General features: G+C 25.4%; 1 protein-coding gene across 1 annotated transcript; it reads right to left on the reverse strand.

Annotated features, from left to right (window-relative positions):
* Positions 1 to 200: 200 nt before the first annotated feature.
* Positions 201 to 3,471, reverse strand: LOC145836328 (polyadenylate-binding protein 4-like). The gene is made up of 8 exons (XM_082944138.1): positions 3,294 to 3,471; positions 2,881 to 3,071; positions 2,543 to 2,668; positions 1,750 to 1,875; positions 1,458 to 1,593; positions 1,132 to 1,319; positions 583 to 783; positions 201 to 350 (listed from the first exon to the last, which is right to left on the reverse strand). Exons 1-8 carry the CDS (start codon positions 3,469 to 3,471, stop codon positions 201 to 203), a joined length of 1,296 nt encoding a protein of 431 aa, XP_082800264.1.
* Between the last annotated feature and the right edge of the window lie 17,864 nt (positions 3,472 to 21,335).

Raw genomic sequence — 21,335 nt, forward strand, 5'->3', positions numbered from 1 at the left:
GGCCTACCTTATATCGCTTAAAATATAGATTAATAATTCATACAACAACCATCTTTAATAGTTATTTCTATTATCTTTTAACAAAGGTACTAATTACTGTTTTCGACCAAGGATGTGGACTAATTTAAGACAACTTTTTCTCTAAAGTTTATTCAGCGATAAAACGCACTAAATGTCAAGGTGCAGCATCTTCTACGCGTTTAAACCGCGGAGTTGCTGCCCGCTTGAGCTGGAGGTCTCATTGATACCCCGTTGACGGTCACTTGAACATGAAGTCTCACTAATAGACTCCGTGGTTGACTCCGTGCTGGAAGATGCGCTGGGTAGTTTTGCTGGCGTTCGTTCAAGTTCTGAAAGCAAATAAAAAGTTAATTATAATATTTTGACGTAACAACAGGTCAACTATTGTTGTTAAAACATTTTAAAATTTTGGATATTTGTTGAAAAACAGTATCCCTTTTGCAAAAATGTCTAAAAGTTGTAAAAAAAGGAACTAAGAAGTAAACGGAAGCTGCTCTATTCAAAGTAGCATCCTGACACCAGCATGACTAAAACTTTATTAAACACAACAACCCGACTCACCATGTTACCCATTGTTTGGGCCAATTGTTCTGCCTCCAATTGCACTGCAGCCCTGCTTCGCTCTACCTCCTCTCTCGTCTTGTACGCTTCGACTTTGATGCTCATTGCACTGTTGTTAATTGCTGTGAGGGCAGTTTTAGCAGCGTCAGCAAAGGCATAGTGGACAAAGGCAAAACTTGCTTTTTCATTTCTGAACACAACCTTTAAGCATGAAACGAGTTTGCTTAAACAAAGTTTAAAAATACTGCCTAAACAATCGATTGATAGAAAAAACTTTATTATTTATGTTCAGAGCATAAAAAGTATGAACTTAGTTATTAAATCATTTTAACTAGAAGTAAATGTTCGTGTACTTATTGGTTTGCGTTAAAATCTTTCTGGGCTGTAACAAAAAATCATCTCTATATAATGAGTTTATTTTGCAAACTTAAAGTAAACAGTATAAACTTGTTATAGAGTTTATAATCAAAACTATTTTTATTTAATTTAACATACACTAAAATTGTGCTATTTAGTATTCAAGTAATTGAATGAGCTGTTTGGACAAACCTTAATATCATTGAGGGCCCCATAAACTTCGAAGAGGGGTCGCAGATCGTCCTCTCTCATCCACGCCGCAAGATTCTTAACGAACAGCGTGCAGTGCTTTGCGTTGACCTTCATCTGCTCCATGTGCTTCGTGAGCTCAATTTTGCGCTCGGTCTTTTTCTTGGCGCGTCCAACGTACAACTGTTTTTCTGTTCATTGAATTCAAATGTAATAGGTACATGTAAATAATTGAAAGTATCAAAATTTTGCTTTGGTTTTACGTAGTTTGCGTAAACAAAATCTTACTACTTTCTACAACATTACATTAAGTGAAATATTCAAAAAACCTCCAACAAATCTATTGTTGAGAATTTTCACTGCATTAACTGCTGCTTGGTGGTCAATAAAATCCACGAATCCGAATCCTCTGCTGTTGCCTGCATTGTCCTTCATTATCTTAACACTTGTCACTTCTCCGTGTACCTAAAATCATGAGTTGTGTTGTTAACTAACATCACTTTGAAGCAGTATTTACTCATTCGCAATTTAAAACAAAGTAGCTTAAAAATATCACTAGAATTGCTATAAATACTAATAAAAATTCTTAGTATGAAAACAGAATAATAAAAAGTTATTTACTTCGAACTTTTCTTTTAACTGCTCTTCAGTGAGAGAGGTGCCAAAGTTTTTGACAAAGCAGTTAGTGAAGGTTTCGTCACTGTTATTTGCTCGCCTCTTCCTAGGTTTGTATTGACAAACGACAACCTACAAAAGTGTATTAACTAGTTTTAGACGAGCCACATGAATAAAAGACAAAGTAAACTTTTATATAATAATCAATTAATTTCACTATCTTTAAAATAACTTAGTACTGTGTTAACTAAAGAATATAATAAGATATACTGTATAACAGCATAAAAAACTAACACCCCAGTAGAACATAGACATAAAATAAAAGTGTACGCAGAACTTTTAGTTTATATTTGTGTTTTTAGCTTTATCTAATACTAATCAGTTTAAAAAGCCTTATTGCAATCAAAAATTAAGACCATGCAGATATTTTGACTTAAACAAATAATTTTGTTGAAGCAAAATAAGTAATTACGCTGTTTTTAGTCCTTGAAACAAATATACATTTTTATCTTTTTTTAATATCAATTAATCATTTAGGATTTTAATGTTATATTAAAGATGAGATAATCGAAAAGCAACTCATACACTTGACACCATATACTTTTTGAAACAAAATTAACGTACTTATTAAAAACTGATTAAATAAAATTCTTACCTAAAGAAACAAGTATAAAAATTGTAGTCTCAGACATACTTTATCGAAAAGTAACTTGAGTTTTAGAAGATGATGTCAAACTTGCTAAAGTGCGCAGATAAACCGTTATGTGAGTGTAAAATTATAACTTCTTTTAAAACAAACCTTTTTTCCATCGAGTTCAGTCTCATTCAACTTCTCAATGGCGTTAGAAGCAGCTTCTTCCTTTTCGAATTGGACGTAGCCGTGCTTTTGAGATGGCGTACCGTCCGGGTAATGACCTTGCATGATCTATTTGTGGTATTCTATATTAAACATTTACCTTAGCAAAACTGATATCCATAAAAGTAATAAATGTGTTGAGTTACCGTGATACTTGAGTATTTCTTTTGTATAAAAGCCAAAGTTAAAAGTTTTATTCATTTTATTTAAGGTAATAAAAAACACTGCCTAGAAAGCTACATAATTTAATTTTTTAATTAATTAAATTAAAAAAAACTTACCTTACAAGATAGCACAGCGCCATAAGCCTCGAAGGTTTCCTCGAGCTTGCCCTCATCGTAATTGTTCGGAAAGTTCTTCACAAACACATTGCAACTGTGCATACCTGACGTTAGAGTGTGGGAGCTCCACATCACTCGGATCTTCTGGCCTTTCATCATGCTACCATTGAACTTTTTAATGGCTGCTTCAGCTGTAATATTACGATATTTTATAGAAGCTTCTTTAAAATTTTTAAAAACTTTAAAAAAGTTTCATACCTTAACATCTAAACAAAAAATATAAATATATACGGAGACATGAATTAACAACTTAAAAAACGTATGATTCCTTAAGAATATTTATTTATCATTTTAAAAATTTAGTTAGCCTTATACAAATGCAAACATCATTATATACATTACATCAATCTTACCATCAGCCTCTTGGTGGTAGTTCAAGTAGGCGTGTCCGAGCGACACATTGCTTGAGATGTCCCTACATAATCTGATGTTGTGAGCATTGGTAAAAGTGCTGCTCAGGTCACCCTCCTGCACATCTAGGTGAAGGCCTCCAACCCACAAACTGTGATTCGAATTATCAGTAGTATCCATGCTTTTTTTATGGTTTTTAAAGTTTATTTTCCAGCCGGTTGTATTACAATCATATATCTACTATAAATTATATATTAGTAAGTAAGCTAAGATTTGCTACCTTATTAATAAAAACAGCAAACCTAAGTAAATTAACTTACCCTGATTTACATCAAAATAGTCTTAGTTCCTAAGTTATTCTATTAGTATAATTGAAATACATAATTTTAGTATAGTTGGTGTAAATAAAGATTAAATACCTAAAGGTGCTAGTATAATAACTACATAAGTAAGATCAATCATTCCAATTCAGTCAGATTTTTTAAGAAAAAATATTACTTGAGATATTTTGTATTCTATACAAATTTTAAATATTAAAACAATATGTATATACATATATATGTAATCTATATGACAAACTAGCTTGCATAACCTGATTAATTGGAATTTAGACTTATACATTCAACTATTTGGTTATGTATTTAAACTTTACATTTTACATTCATACATTTTAAGTATAATGTGGAACAAATTTTTGATTTCAATTTTCTAAAATTCTGTATTAAACTGCTACTTAAATAATTCTATTTATTGTAAACTTACAAAGTTAATTATTATTAATATTTTATAAATTAACATGAAGTAAATAAACTGAAAAACATTTCACAAAACATTTTTATATAAATTAATAATATATATAAGTCATATAATGTTATTTTTTGACAAAGTACATGGTTGACATTTATATGACCCAAATACTGTCCTTGTAGAACTTAAGCTGTTTTAAGTAATCCTTAATTTTTTTTTTTTATTAAATAATTTCAAGGTTCTCTACTAGACTCTTTATATATTTTAAACAAAAATATTGAAAATAAAAAAGTGAATCTCATTCTAAGTCTAAAAAGAAATCTTTTCTGAGATTTTTTAAGAAATAAGCTAACCTTAGACAGCCTGAGGTTAAAAAAAACACAAAATGTTCTGAGTGTATGGCAGCCCTTAATGTATACCAAGTTTATACTTAAAACCCTGGTAAAATTCAGAACATAAATAAAATAACTTTATTTATAATAATAATTAGTAAAAAAATGTTATAACATATTTATTTTTATGTATTTTAAAACAATTGTTAAAGTTTATATTACCTAATTTTGAATATTTTTGAAGATACTACTTCAATATGTTTTGGATAAATATTTCTTAAGTTCACATTAAACAACATTTTTGATTAGGAGTTAAATTAGAACATTAATTAAATTTTGGTATGTGAAAAATTACTTAGTATAATTAACTTACTGTATATTAATTATATTTAAAAAGTTTAAACATTTTTTTAACTACTAAACTTCAATTTTTTTCTATAAATAGTTGAAACTTTCTGAAAAATAGTCACACTGATATTAAAATGTTAAAAACTAAATATTACCCCATGAGTTTTTTCAACTTTTAGTTTTTTTTTTCAATTAATATAAAATACCTGATTTTTGAATTTTTCCATAATTTTTAAATTCCAGATTATTTGGCCTACCTGTGTAGAAAAAATTATAACAGCATGTTCAGCATAAATTTAAATTATGGTTGCCTCTCTAAGCTTTAAAACTGTCCTGAAAAACTAATAAAAACTATACTTTATAACCTAAAAAAAGCCTGAGGTATCCTAATTTTTAAATTCCCAAAAAAACATATTCCTCTTTCTACAATCTTATACCTATAAATTTTTCTCTATTAGAAAATAGCAAAAAATATTTAAATTGTACTTAATTTGATGCTTGTTAAACTTATTTTGTGAAAATTTGTTAAAGTGTAAAAAGAAATAGCCAAAGGGATTTAAAATGAAACTATTATTAAGCATTTTAGTATAATTGGTTAAACAAAACAAAATAAATATTAATAAAGTATTGTTCTTAGTTCATTAATACAATACTTCTTAGTATATGTGAAAATTAAGTATATAAAACATAAGGTTACTATAACTTTAAAAGGCAGCATTAAATGGTTGTTCAGTAAAATTTAAAACTTTTTCTTCTTTTTGTAGTACTATAAACAATTTTTCATCTAACCAGGGCTAAAAGGAAACTTGTTTTTTTTATTAAAAACTTTAAAATTAGGAGTTGTTGAACAATTGCTGCCTGTTAAACTTATAACATCCATATATTAAATGAACTGTATTTGAAGAGTTTGTACATTCTTTAACATATTTTTATGAGATTAAATAATAAAGTTAAAATTGTAAAAACTTTTAAAATACTTAAATACTTTTAAATTTACAGGGTTGCCACTAGTTTTTTAAAAACTTTTTAGGGTTATTGAAATTTTTCCAGGTTTTTAAAAGTACACATTTCTGGGTCTATTTTAAGTTCAAAGTTAAGTTTAAGGTGACAACTGTGTTAAACAGTATATAAATGTTAAAAAGATACTGTAAAATTACTTGAAATTGTGGTTAAAAAAAAAAAAATTTTTTTGATGATGACAAACGTTTTTACTATATGATAGATTTTTTGTGTTAAGTCTAAAAGTTACTACGGAACATGTTAAGATTGTAAAATATTTCAGGTTTTTCTAGGTTTTTTTTGTGATTTTTGTTCAAAATTACTGAACTTTCTAGTTTGTTTTTTAAATTGTCAAATTCCAAATTATTAAAATATAAATTAAATTTTAAAAAATAGTTTTAAGTTAGTCTTTTTTTTTTTGTATTACTTTTATTAAATAATCATTACAGTAACCTCTCGCATCTTTACGCACTCATGACTTTATGCACTCTCGTTTAGTTACGCATTTTATAATTCTAGAAAAAATCTAAAAATATAATTCCAATTTGCTTTAATGTTGCACAAATTAGGTTTGTTGTATATTTTTAACTTAAAATATGTTACTAAATGCTAAATCACCTCTATATATAATTAGACTTTGTAAAATTATGTTCTTTGACTAACTAATAAACATTTATAATACTTCAGTATATCAGAAATTTTGTTAACAATAAGAGATTAAACTAAAATTCTCAAAAAAATATGACTTTGTTAAATAATGAAAGTATAATGAAATAATGAGAGTTTAAAACACAAGTAAATAATACAGCACTTTTGCCCTATATATGAATAAACATCTAAAAAAGAAATGAAATGAAACTTCCTAGCAAAAGGTAGCAGTGATACTTAATAAATATAGAGCTTTCAATTAACACAAATCTCAGTTGTTTATTGTTATTATTATTAAAATTAGTAAAATTTTTAAACAAGTATTATTATTTTATAAAAATTTAAATCCTTTTTTTTAGTATATGTATAGTTTTATCTTTTGTTTTCATATTTATAAATAAAGTAAACAAATTTTTAAAAGTGGAGAAGTCTCCAGTCTGTTTATAACTAGAAGCAGTATCAAAAACACAGCCATTGTAGTAAGTATATTTGGTACCTCTCGTATCTTTACGATCTCTCATATCTTTACGCATTTTTTCTGTGGACACAGTGTGCGTAAATAAACGAGAGGTTACTGTACATATTTAACAAAGTTTATTTTATAAACCATTCATTAAAATTTTTAAGATTCATAATTCAAGAACTAAAAGCATACTTAATTCAAGGTTCATATTAAGGTCAGGGTTTCCAAATTTTGGTGGCAAATTTTCTCCAGGTTTTTAATTTTTCCAAGTTTTATAAGTACATTTTTGGGTCTCTTTTAATTTAACATTAATTAACTTTAAAATATACTGTAAACATACTTTAAATGTGTTTTTTGATAAAAAATATTTTTGAGACTGACACAATTTTTTTTTATATGGTAGACTTTTTGTGTCAAATCAAAATTTTTCTGTTTAACTTATAAATATTGTTTTAAACTTCAGGTTTCTCCAGTTTTATCCAGGTTTTTTTTTTCAAAAATTCTCTAATTCCAGGTTTTTCAAGTTTTTTTGTCAACTCTGTAAGGTGCAATTTCATTACAAACTAAACATAAGACTTTTTACAATTAAATAGAATTTAAATATTTCAAATCTTGTAGTTTATTTATTTTATCTAATGACATAATCATTGAAATCTATTTAAAAAAAGACTTAAATAACTAAATTGTTTAATGTATGAACACTAATCCTATTTTTGTTATCAATTAATGTACATCACTTATAATCAGTTTTTTATAAGGACATAAAAGTACTTTTTAACTTAGTTTACAAGACATCTAAAGTAAAATAGTTCAAATTTATGTAAAAAAAATTTAAAAGCCAATAATTTTAAAACAGTTAAAAAGTTTATGATACTTTTTTTTAATTTAAAATAATATTTAAAAAAATGTATCCTTTAATGATTGTATTATTAATTCAAACATTTTTTGTTTTAACTTCAAATTTAGTATAATTTAGTACATATAATTATTAAAAAAATAAGATAAAATTTGATTTCATTAAAATGAATTCTTTTGGATTTTTTAACTTATTTTGTTCATATTATTTTATGTACGACATTTTATCTAAAATTAAACTATTTAAATTTACATTTATATATTTAAATTTAAGTGATAAATTAGTTATGTGATAATAAGTATGTGGAAATTTAACTTAATGAACATGTTTATTTTAACAAGGCTAAATACTTTTAAAATTTAATGTAGAAAATACATATCATTTATTTTTGTGACCATTTGTATAACTAATCCAGTAACTTATTTTTTAAATAACTAAGTAAAACAGTATTACTAGACTCATAAATAATAAATGCAACATTAACCTTTCTTACTGCTTGAAATTTATAATCAAAATCAGATTATAAAAGAACACTGTTAAATATATGAACTATTTTGGCTTAAAATAAACTTTTGCTGAAATGTTTTAAAGACATTTTTGTACTAGTATATAAGGGTCCTATTGTAACTGGAACGGGTCTAAATTGCGCGAAGACAAAATTGCTCGAAGTTACTAAATTGCACATGGGGACTAAATTGCACGAGAACAAAATTGCACGAGTGTACAAAATTACACGAAGATACTTTTGCACGAAGACTAGTTTGCACGCGGCACAAAATTGCACGAAGACTATTTTGCACGGAAGCTCAATTTTGCACGAGTTACAATTTTGCACGGAAGGTCAATTTCGCACGACAGACAGTTTTGCACAGAGGGTCAATTTTGCATAAAAATAATAACTTGAAATAACTTAAAAAAAATATATTGAAACTTTAATATTTTATATAAAAAATAATAAGCACGTATTAATGTAATTAACTTTAAGTTAATAAGGTTTATAATGATTTTATTCATTTATTTTATTTATTTATATGCTTTTTTTATAATTGAAACTAAATTATTGTGTTTGAAAACTAATATAAGTTTAAAAGTTTTTAATAAAATATTAACTAGGATTTTATTTAAATAAAAATATCTCTTATTAAAGAATAAACATATATTGATGTAAACTTAAATTAAATTAAAATTATACTAAACTTCAATATGAAATATGAAAACAAGATTAAATTTAAAATTAAATAAAAAAAATTTACATAGGTATAAATTTAAATTGCACGAACGTACAAATTGCACGAGGGGACAAAATTGCACGAAAATAATTTAGCACAGAAAAAAACGAGCATGCAAAATAGTGTGACAATAAATAAATTTAGAAAGGAGATATCCGTCTGTAGAAATTCTTATTGTGCATTGTACAGAAAGTTCTGTTTTGGCCGTATACTTCCACAAATTATACTTATTTTTTTTTATATATAAAAGTTTTAAACATAATTTATATATCAATATTTTCTATTTGTCTAAACTTTATCTTAATTGCATCACTATTTTTACACGCTTAACTCTAAATAGCTCTTAAGTTTCTCCTGCTCTGTTTTTTCTCTTTATCTAACCCAAACTTGCGAAAAAGCATTGTCATAAGCAATTTTCTTCTTACTTTTTTAGAAGAAAAAGGAGATACAAGATTTTGACTAATATTAAAAAAACAAAATAATACAACAGCTACAATTAGTTAACTTCTATTTTATGCAAAAAAGTTTATTAGTATAAACAAAACTAAATTTGGTAATTTTATTTTAATAACGGTTAGAATTTTATTTTTAATCTAGTTTTTATTTTTATTTATATAAATTTTTTTTTTGAATGATTTTTGTCTATTATTTAGTTTGTTCATTTTGACTTTTTTACTTATTTTTATTTAAAATCTATTTAATTATTTATTTCATTTATTTTGACTTTTTTTAATAATTTTATTAGTTTTTGTTTTGGAGTTTTACATAATGTATTTATATTTAAAGTATTAATTTTTAATTTTTATAAATCTTATAAAATTTTGATTAAAAAAAAAATCTATTTTTTATTTAGTTATTTGGTTTTATAAATTCTGACTTTTTTTTATTATTTATTTTAATCTATTTAAAATTTAATTTTTGTTTTTACTTTAAAATAATTAATTTTTACTTAAAAACTTTGTATATGTATATATTATTTAGCTTGTATATTTTTTTTATCGTTATTTGATTAGTTATTTCTTACTTAATATTTTTTTTGTAATCGATTTGTTATTTTTTACTTAGTTTTTTTTTAATGTTTCAATTATTTAGTTATTAAATTTTATAATTCAGATAATATTAGTTTTTTTAATATTATATAATATTTTTTCGTATATTGTTATTTAGTTATCAATTTTTTTAATTCTGATTTTTTTACTTCATTAATATTATATAAATTTTATTAGTGCAAAAAAGTTTTCTCGTGCAATTTTGTCCCCTCTTGCAAAAATGTCTACGCGCAGTTTTGGACCCGTCCCTGGGAAGGAAATAAAACCCGTGCAAAATTTACCATCCGTGCTAAATTGTCACTCGTGCAAAAATGACCCTTCGTGCAAAAGTGTCTGCGTGCAAAATTGTCTGCTCGTGCAAAAATAAACCCTTGTGCAAAAGTTTCTTCGTGCAAAAGTGAACCTTGGTGCAAATTTGTCTACGTGCAATTTTATCTTTGTGCAATTTTGTGCTCTCGTGCAATTTAGTCTTCGTGCAAAAGTATCTTCGTGCAAATTTGTGTTTTCGTTCAATTTTGTCCCCTCGTGCAATTTTGTACGCTTGCGCAATTTAGACAGCTACCCTATTGTAACATCTAGGTGTTTAACCGTATATTTGCTGAGTCAGCAAAGTTTTCATAGGTTATAAAAATGTTTTATTTATTTATATCATTATCCCTAACCTTATTTAGCAAAACATATTAAATATCAAAATAAAACATTTCAATAACTAAAAATTAAAAAACTATGAAAAATAGATTTTTTTATTTTACTGACTCAGCAAATATTAAGTAGTGATGAACCGGACTCACTATCCGGGTCCGGATCCAGCCAGATATTGCCATTTTTGTCTGATATCCGGATCCGGCTGAATCTTGATATGAAAGAAAAATCCGGATCCGGTTTCGGCCGGGTTTTAATTTGAAAAAAATCCGGATCCGGTTCCGGCCGATTCGGTCTAGTTAGTAAAAAAGAGCATGCAGAAAAGTACTTTTTCAAAAACAAACTATGTGTAAATTAAAATTTGTCATTTTTGTCAGAAAATACGTTCGAAAATTAAACACCTACCGTGATTGGCTCATTTTGTACACGTGACTAATTTACATTTGTTTACATTTTAACTATGAAACAAACATTTCAGAAATGCAACTTTTTACCTATGTTGTAAAATAAAAAACTTTACTACCAAATTGTCAACCTTGTGGCTAGCTGTTCTATTGATTATTAGATTAAAGTAATTTTAGACTCAGGCTAGTTTATACTCACTCTAGCTAGTTTTTTTTTTTGACTTAAACAGTGGCAACCCTGCTAGTTTGAAATTTTTTTAGAATTTTTGTAATTTGTATTGGAACTAACCTAAAAGTTCTTCTAAAATATCAAAATTAGTTAAACCACCTTTAATAAAGTTTCTGAAATGAGCAATGTCTGTTTTATCAGTTCACGGGTCTTAACAGATTGATTTAAGGCTTAATTTGGTTTATGCGACTTTATAATCTTCAGACATTTCCTAGACAGAAATTCTTGTTGATATTGAAGAAATAATAAAATTATTTTACTCACGCAAACACAAACTGCTTAAATAAGTTTTCAACTCTTAACGGTATCTTTTTTAGTAATAACTATTGCAACTTTATAACTTGCCTAGACAGTTTTTTCTGGTCAGTTTGTAGTTACTGAAACATATTGTGTGAGTTGTTGAAACTGACTTAAGCGTATTTTTTTGTCGTTTTTCGCAATAACACCAAACTAACGTATTATAGTTCTTATAGCTGGTGTTTTATTCACATTTGCTCTTTTTAAAAGCAATATTTTATTGCAGATAAAGAATTGCTATAATGCTCAATAAAATATACGTTTTTCTAATTCATTAATAGTTTAATAATTTTTTATAAACTTGTTAAAATTGTTTAAAAACTTAATTGCCCATTCAAGCTGAATAATAATAATTATTTTGGTCAAATAATTAATTAATTGTTAATATACTTCGGTATATCTTTATCTTGTGAACTTAGTTTTAAACAGGGTTGTCAAACTAACGGGCTAGTTTAATTTTTTTTAGTTCAGACTAGGTTAAAGCTGTTTAAGAAACTTTAATAAAACTCAGGTTTATCTGAAACTTTATTTCAAACACTTTGAATATATCTCCGAATTCTCAGAATAGTTTTTATGACTGTAGTGTAGTTTACTAATTGTAATTTGTTGTCTATTTAAATATTGTGCTTTTTTATAATAATGATACTTTAGTTATGTATTTAAGCTTGATTAACAGAATGATTTTAGGTATTTTAACTTATAGTAAACTTTTAATATAATTCAGACATTTTTGCTTTTAGAGTGGCAACGGTGTAAAAGACTAATTAATTACTTATAAGGTATTTTATTAAAGTATTCAAGCATTATTCATGATAAAAAATTTGATTTAGCTTATTTACAGTATAAATAGGTATTAATTTTATTTAATTAAATAATTACAGAATTTTCTAATAGTGTAAACTATTTAAGACGCAAAAACTATTTTCTAAAGTTAACTATTTTTAAAGTATTAAAAGGTGGTTCATAATATAAAAAAATGTAAAAAAGTGACCCATAAAGGTTTTTCAAGCTCGGTTTTTATAGAGATTTAAGTTGTAAGTAAAATAATATAGGTTTTTTATTAAGTTTAACTTAAGAGGTATTTAAAAAAGTACATATTTTATTAAGATTTAAGTATACTAAACAATGTTAATTCTATTACAATAGATCAGTGCTTCTGAACCTTTTTCTAGTGGCGGAACCCTTTTCCAAAGCTCAACTTTTCCGCGGAACCCCTAATTTTAATTTTACATAAATGTTTAATTAAATAAATGTTCTTTTTTAAATTTCGAAAGACTTCGTGGAACCCCTGAGAGGCTTCGCGGAACCCTAGGGTTCCGCGGAACCCCATTTCAGAAGCACTGCAATAGATAGTTATATTTTAAGTAGGCATTTTATGTGTAGCTAAAATTAATTTAAGTAATTAAGTGAATAAAAGTAAAATCATCTCTGGTGTGACCAAAACTAAAGCCAAAAGATTATTCAAATACTACTAAAACTAAAACTGTGGCCCTTGAAGATTTTGAAAACTTGTAATTTGGCCCACGAGCACCAACTGCCTGCCGACCCCTGCCCTAGACTGAGAATTTTACTTTTAATTTTCATTTATTGCTTCTGATCTTTTTTAAGTAAGAAAAGCCGTTCTGTACAAAATTCCCTTAAGTTTATTTGTTGAATTATTTTAAATTTTTTAGATTTTTTCAAAACTAGCATTTGCGATCTAAAGCTTAAGAAACTTATTATTTTCCACTGGTCAGTTTACAGAAACTCAGACTATGGTAATTTTTCTCGAACTGACTTTATAGGAATTCTAAAAGCATTAAATCAATCTTATAGTTCCCACTATGATAACAAAAATATTAGTAGTATGATGCTTACATATATTATTGTGTTTAATACTAAAAAAAAAGTTAAATTTTATACTACCTTAATCTTTATGTGGCTAAAGTTATTCATATATTTAAGAAACTAAGCTTTTTTAGGTACATACACATAAAATTATGTTTTATGCAATATTTTGAAATTTTTAAATTATGACCTTTTTATAACAAAAAATTATAGTAAACTGAGAAAAAAATAAAGAAACACATCTTTAACTTCAAAAAACCTAAATGAGTAGGTCAAATATTAGTTTGTGACAGTATATTACCAAACTAAAGTGTTTTAAGATCTAAAACAAATTTATGTAAGTTTAAGTTATGCTGGTATCAAATAATTGAATTATTAAAAGTATGTGTTTAAACTTTAAAGCTTATAAAACAAATGCATCAGTTTAAAAGCTATAATTATATGTTGTAAATAACGATTTCATACTTAAAACGAAAAAGGAATTGTCTTCGTTTCTTAAAATCAAAATAAAGTAAATGTAATTCTTGAACAACAAACCAACTCTTGTTTACTTAAATCTTTCAAACAATTTAAACAATAATAGTCGAAAAAATCAAAGCAAATAATAGTATGTGTTAAATTTTTCCAAAGCATTAGCTATAGTAAGAGTTCTTACTGTGATTTTAAAAAGTGGACAACACTAAAATTCTGATAATTTAAATTCCGATGACACAATTTTTAATAAAAACAAGTTCTTTAAACAAATTATTTTAATGTTTTTTTATTTTATTTATATATAACTTATGGTATACTAAAATTTTCAGAATCATTATTTATTCAATAAAATAATAAATAGTTTTTGAGTTATAGCTAAAAGTAGCTTTAAAAATACCGAAGTGTATAGTTTTTACTAAGTATAAGTTATACCTTTTATATCGATTACTATTTTTAACTATCAATTGATTATTTACTACAGCGTGAGGTTAATTTACTACATGTAAAGTACTTTAAGTTATATATAAAAATTTCTATCTTAAGAATTTGAGTTGTTGTAGTTGTATTTTTTGTAATATAACAACAGTGTTTGTCAAAATTTAAACATTGTTTTTTTTTTATGTATAAAAGTTTGACTATAACTGTTTCATGTTTTAAGTAGCAAGTTATATTGTCTATTGATTCTTTAATATTTTATTATTTAAAACTAGAATTTGAAAAAATCACTTTAGTTGCTAATTAATGTTTACTCATTTTCTTAACGGCAGACTTCATTCTTGTTGCATATTTTTAAATGATAAGTTTTAAAATATCTCTATAACTTTTTACAAATTAAATTCTATATTTTATCATAACTTTGTTTAATTAAAATTTGTATAGTTGTTTAAGACAAAGGCAGTGTATATGTATATTATTGTTTTAACAATTAAGTTTCAGAAACATAATGTGCAAAAATTTATTAAAGAACAAATTAAAATCTATTGTTTCGATAAGTCTTCTTTTAACAGTCAAAACACTTCGTAAACTATTTAAAACTAAATAAAAGTATCATTACTTACTTTCTACTTAATAAAATTAATCAATTAAAACAAGTATACAACTGCTACCAATACTATCACATCAAATGTTTGTTTTAGAAACAATTTCAAAGTATTACCAAACTTGAAAATTTGACTAAATAATTTAATAAACTACAATACAGAGTCTAAATAATTTATGTAAGTTACAAATTTCAATATCACATTTTAAACAATAAACCAAAATATTGAAATATCACAAAAACTTTTAAATAATTATTTTCATTAAAGTAGTTAGTTTTACATTTATTTAATTTCAAAACTAATTTTATTTAAAATTTTCACTTTTTTCTAATGCAGTAAAAATTATTAGTGAATAGATTTATTAAACAGGTATGCATTTTTGCTTATTGGTTTTTGATATAATGGGTTGAATATTCTGGGTTGAATGTCACCACCCAGAAACTTTTAAAGATTAAGAAAAAATTACTTGAATGACTGCCACAACTTACAAAATCGTTATGAAATTTTGGTTGAACTTATTACATTTGTTTTACAAATAAAATGGATAAAATAGTTAATTGTGCTTGTCTTTAAAATTATTTTTAGGTGTAGACTGTGCAAAATTAAAATATGCTACGTAAAGCTGTTTAATAAAACTACTTTCTATTCAGTAATAAGGAACTTTCATTAGTGCCCCAAAATGAGAATTTAAAATACAGGAGGTAGAAGGTATTGTGTTTAAAAACAAATTTCCTAGTAACCTTATAGAAAGGCTTAACTGTTTTATAAACAATAAGCTTTTCGAAACTTTAGGTACCAAACTCCGAAGCATTTTGACGAAATGATGAAAACCTTAGAAAAATGACAAATTTTTATTTTGTAATATAATTTATTGTACTTTTTCTTTAAGTTTTTGCTAGTAAAACACTGCAAGTATTTAAGTACAATAATAAAGTTTATACTTATATTAACAGTTGTATGTATAAAATCTGTTTAATCATGTTTTGACGAAAAGTTTATAATCAACTATTTCTTGAGAATAGTGACGTATGTAGTTTACTTCTTTGTATGTTACTTTTACATTTTAGTTGCTAACGTTGTGATTAAAATTAAATTTTTGAATTATTTTACAATGTCTGTAAATAATAGTTCATCTAGTACAGGGGTCGGCAAACTGCGGCCCGCGGGCCAAATGCGGCCCGCGAAGAGTAAATCTGCGGCCCGCGAGCACGTTTATTTTGTGAATGGAATGCGGCCCACGAAAGAAAATTTTGTGCCCGCGAGCACATAAATCTGGCTCGCTGAGCAAAAATATATTTTAAGTTAAATTTTTTTCGTTAATCTGGTTTTATTTGATGAATTTCGTTATAAGTTCCTGTATAAAATTTCAAAGTAGTTAACAGACTTTACTGCTATAGCTTAATATGTGAAAAAGACAGACTAACAAGTTTTTTTTCTCAGTTTCACAATTGCTTTCTTCTTACAACAGCAAGTAATTATATGAAAAAAAAGTAAAGAGTGCTTAGTTTTTGTAAGTTATTTATATAAAACCTATTTAATAAATAAACCAAATGCAAATGATTTCCGTTTTGACATAAGTGTTGCATAGTAATTAACAAAAATGTTATTTCTTTACAATTTAGGTATTATGTTAAACACTTATTTTATACCTAAGTTTCTTTTATAGATATCTTATCACTATAAGTTAAACTTGAGTGTGCATAAAAACATTAAAAAAAACAAAATTAACAGAAATAAGGTTTATTTCATTGTAATCTTGATACATATTGATTTTTTTTAAGTTTTATTTGCACTTTAAATAAATTTCTATGTACACCATTGAACAAACATGCTCATGTTTATACTCAATATAACTTTTGTCTCAATTGTAAGTTTAGTTTATGTATAACTTTCTAACATTATTGTTTCTACATGTAACGGCTAAGTGTGTACAGACACATTTAAAACAATGTGTATGACATATACTAAAATATTTTTTGTTAGGCATGCATTTTTATTTTTCAAACAATGTTTTATGGCAAAATAAGTTAATTTGTTTGCGTTGCATATGCATACTAATATACACAATTGTTGTTTTTTGGAACTACCTTTTTAAAAAAACTAGATTTAGGGATGGTAAATTTATTAAGTTTGTACTTTGTTAACAAAAAAAATCACAATTCAAAACTGTTTGAATATTTCAAATCTCAGGCCATTTTAGTCTTTTTTTTTAGATTTTGACTTGAATTATTTTTTGTATACGAAAACATCAGACTAGTATTTTGTCACTCAGGCTAGCGTTTTTGCTTTAAATAGTTGCAAATTAAACTTATTATTTATGTTTTGTTCCCAGAAAAGCTTGGAATTTGAAAATTTATGAAAAAACTAGAAAAAGCTTGAATTTGAGCATTTTTGAAAAGACTTGGAATTTTAAACATTTTTTACATGTAAAGTAGTAAAATCTTGATATGAAACAAAAAGTTTACCATAATAATGTTTTTTATTATAAAACATATTCATTTAGCTTAACATTATCTTTTTGATACTGATATGTTATATAAGACAGTTAATTTTACTTTTTATTTGATTTTATACTAAAAACAGAAAAAAAAGTTGTATTTTTAAAAGCTTTATATTGGTGCGTTGCACCTTTGCTTTTAAAATGTATTGTAGTGCTTTGCATTGTAATTAAACCTAGAGACTCTTCAAAAATATCAAAGTTAGTTAAAACCCCTCTGTGCAAAATTTTCAGATTAGCTATTATTGTTGTATTAGTGCTCTCATCTTAACAGACTAATTAAAGTCCTAATTTAACTTATGCGGCTTTAAAATCTTCAGACATTTTCTTAACACAACTTCTTGTTTTCATTGATGATTAAAAAAGTTCTTTCTTTACCACCAACATAAATTCTTTAGAAAATAAAGTTCTAAATGGTATATTCTTTTTAGTAATTAGTTTTGCTGCTTAATAGCTTGCCTTAACAGTTTCTTCGATTAGTTAGTAGTTGCTTAAGATAATCATGTGCTTTGTTGGAACTGACTTTAGCGATTTGTTTTATTTTTGGTTTCTCGCAATAACTCCTAACTACCGTTTTTTAATTCTTATAGTTTGTCTTATATTTATCATGTACGCTTTTGAAATGCAATGTTTTTATTGCAGATAAAGAATTGCTATATTGCTCAATAAAAAAAGTTTTTTTATTTCATTAATGGCTTGATAAACTTTTATACTTTTGTTAAGAATTTTTGATAAACCTATTTGTCCATTTAAACTAAATTATGATATTTTTTGCTATATATGTTATTCACTGTTAATAAGATTGTTATTTCTTTATTTTAAACAGAGTTGACAAACAAACAGGCATGTTTAAAAATTTTAAAAACTCAGAATAGGTTAAACCTGTTTAAGATAATTTTTTTAAACTCAGGTGTGTGTCATACTTTTATTTTAAACACTTTGAATAAGTCTTCGAATTATAAGAATAGTTTAAATGACTGTAATGTAAATTACTAGTTATAACTTTTTTGTCATCTTAAATATTGTGTACTTTATTATAATAACGATAATTTAATTAGGTATTTAAGCTTGATTAACAGCAAGTTTTTAGCTTTTTGAACTTTTAATAAACTTATGATTGTTTAATATATCTTAAATATATTTGCTTTTAAAGTGACAACCATATAGCAAACTAGTTTATCACTAATAAGATACTTTGTTAAAGTATTCGAGAATTATTTATGTTAATATACTTTTTTAAGCTTTTTACAATACAAATAGGTGTTATTTCTTTTAATTAGGTAATAAATGAGTTGTTTAAAGAGAGTGAGCTGTTTTAAAACAAAAATTTTTTTTTTTTTTAATATGTAAATAGGGTTAAAAAGATAAAAATTGTATAAAAGTACCCATATATTTTTTTCAAGCTCGGTTTCTACAGAGAGCTAGGTTGTAAGTAAAATTTAAAAAAACATTAAATCTACCTTACTAAGTCCTTAAGAAAATACACAATTTATTAAGACTTAGGGATATTAGTCAATGTGAGTTTTATTCTAATAATTTATTATAATTTAAATAGGCATTATATGTGTAGCAAAAAGTTATTAAGGTTAATAAAGTGATTAAAAGTAAGACTTTCTCTAGTATGACTGAAACAAAAATATTATTCAAATGTCACTAAAACTAAAACTGCGGCCCGCGAGGACTTTGAAAATTTGAAATTTGGCCCGCGAGCACCAACTACCTGCCGACCCCTGATCTAGTACAATATGATTTGGACATTACTTTTTGAACCTAATACTGTTTGTATATTTTTATTATCGAACAACAATCACAGCTGTAAAATTGCATTTAAGGAGAAAAATACAAACTTAACATTTCAAAAAAATTTACAAAACAATGGTTTCTGTAAGACTCTTCAACTATACTAAATTGATAAATAACAAACATATCTGAAAACACAGATTCTTAAAATAAATTTAGAAACGTTTATTAACTATAAAATACAAAAATTTAATAACAGTATAAAGCTATAAAGTATAATAAACAACTTGATATAAAATTATAAAATATTTTTTTTATAGATTTTAATGAAAGCTTAAAACTAGCTAAAATATAATTACTTAAATTTAATTAATAATGAAACATTTATGAATCAAACTGTTATTAAAAAAATCAGAAAAACTCGCTAATAAACCCTACTAGACGTATTTTTTTAGCTACTGAATAAACTATAACTTAGTTTTTTGAAGAAAGCAATTTAAAATTTAGACTATGTTTAGTTTCTATTCAGGACATTATAAAAGCCTCACGTAAAAAAAATAAATTACTTTCAAACTTTAAACGTAATTACAGACGTAAAATACTTTTTGAAAACAAAATCTTTTAACTTAAAATAATTAAAAACGTTTATATGTGTATAGAAATAAACTTTGAATACTTAAAAAGAAAAAGGTTTTTACAAACTCAGTTTCAAAAAATGTCTAATACTTTGTAATTGGATAACATATGTGACTCTAAAATAATCTAAGTAGTTCAAGTAAACCATTTGCAATCTTACTACTTACATTAAAGCTAATCAGTTTTCTGAGGCTGATGAGCTAAATTTTAAATAAAATGATCATTTAAACATTCAAGTATTTTTTTTTCAAACCAGTATTTTACTTTAAAAACAAATCATTTGATTAGAATAGAACACTCAAAACTTAATACAAAGCCGCCTATGTAGATAATAAAGTTGTAAAATACAATTTTTTAAATAACATAATAATATTTTGTAACTAGACATCATTTATGAAGTGATACTACTTTTCTAGTGAAACGTTAAATTTTTCATGTGTAAAAATACTTCAGTTTTTGCATTGAGAAGTAGATAGTGACGTCAGCGTACTTCGAAAAAACAAGAAACTCGAAAACATATAAAAAAAAATTCTTTTACTTATAATTACGATTTTAAGTGTAAGTTATTGAGTATAAATTAACAACACAATTAGCAAGAGAGATTTCGGGTCTTCAGAGTTGCTTTTTTTACTACTCTTATCTAACAACGCAACATTCAAAAGATTTATACTAATTTTTGTGAATTATGTATACTTGTTTACATTTTTTGATATCATAATAGTGTCTATTATTGTTCAACAAATTAAATTAGACTAAGTTTAGAACAAGCTATGTGTTTTGTTTTTGATCCTTGAATACAGTTTTAAACAAGGGGTCAGCGAATTGCGGTTTGAGAAAAATAAAACTAGGGTATGAAAATGGTTATAATGTAACTTAAACTGCAGTTGCTGACTGCGAAGATTATTTGTTTTAGTAAGAATTTTTTTATCTCGTCTCGCTACCACCAATTGCCTGCCGACCCTTCTTTAACAACTATAACAATTTTTTGAAAGCTAGTATGTTTGTTATTTATAAAAGGTGAAGATTAGTTGCAAAAGTAAATAAAGATTGAACATTTTAATTTGAATATCTTACTATATTTGAAACTCAGAACTTATAAATTTTTTCACACTCAAAAGTTTAACATAAACTTGTATGCTTGATGCTTTTTTTATTTAGTTTCAAAACTTCTGTGGTTGTTAAAACTGCTCATTGTTTAGTTGATTGTGATTTACAATAAAAAAACCTTTTGGAACGTTTTTAATAAAATGTAAATAAGTAATATAGATAAAAGGAACAAGTTATGTTTAAAAATGACTAGTTAAAAAAAGTGTTAATCTATTAAGGTATGTTAACATCCATTTCCATTATACACATTTGTCTTGGTTAATTTTTTTTTTTAAACTTTGCTACAGAAACAATTTTATTAGTCTTTTTTTATATAAAATACGTCAAATTGTAAAAGTTTTACATTTGTTATACAAAAAACACCATAAAAAAACCTAACACTAAATTCAAAATAACCAAAAATAATAATTAAGCAAAAAAAATATCTAAAAATTTTATATTGGACTATCAGGAAATTCAATTTAGCATACCTTCTAGGAA

This window comes from Thalia democratica, chromosome 5, assembly GCF_965202585.1.
Source record: "Thalia democratica chromosome 5, ktThaDemo2.hap1.1, whole genome shotgun sequence".
NCBI classification, from domain to species: Eukaryota; Metazoa; Chordata; class Thaliacea; order Salpida; family Salpidae; genus Thalia; species Thalia democratica.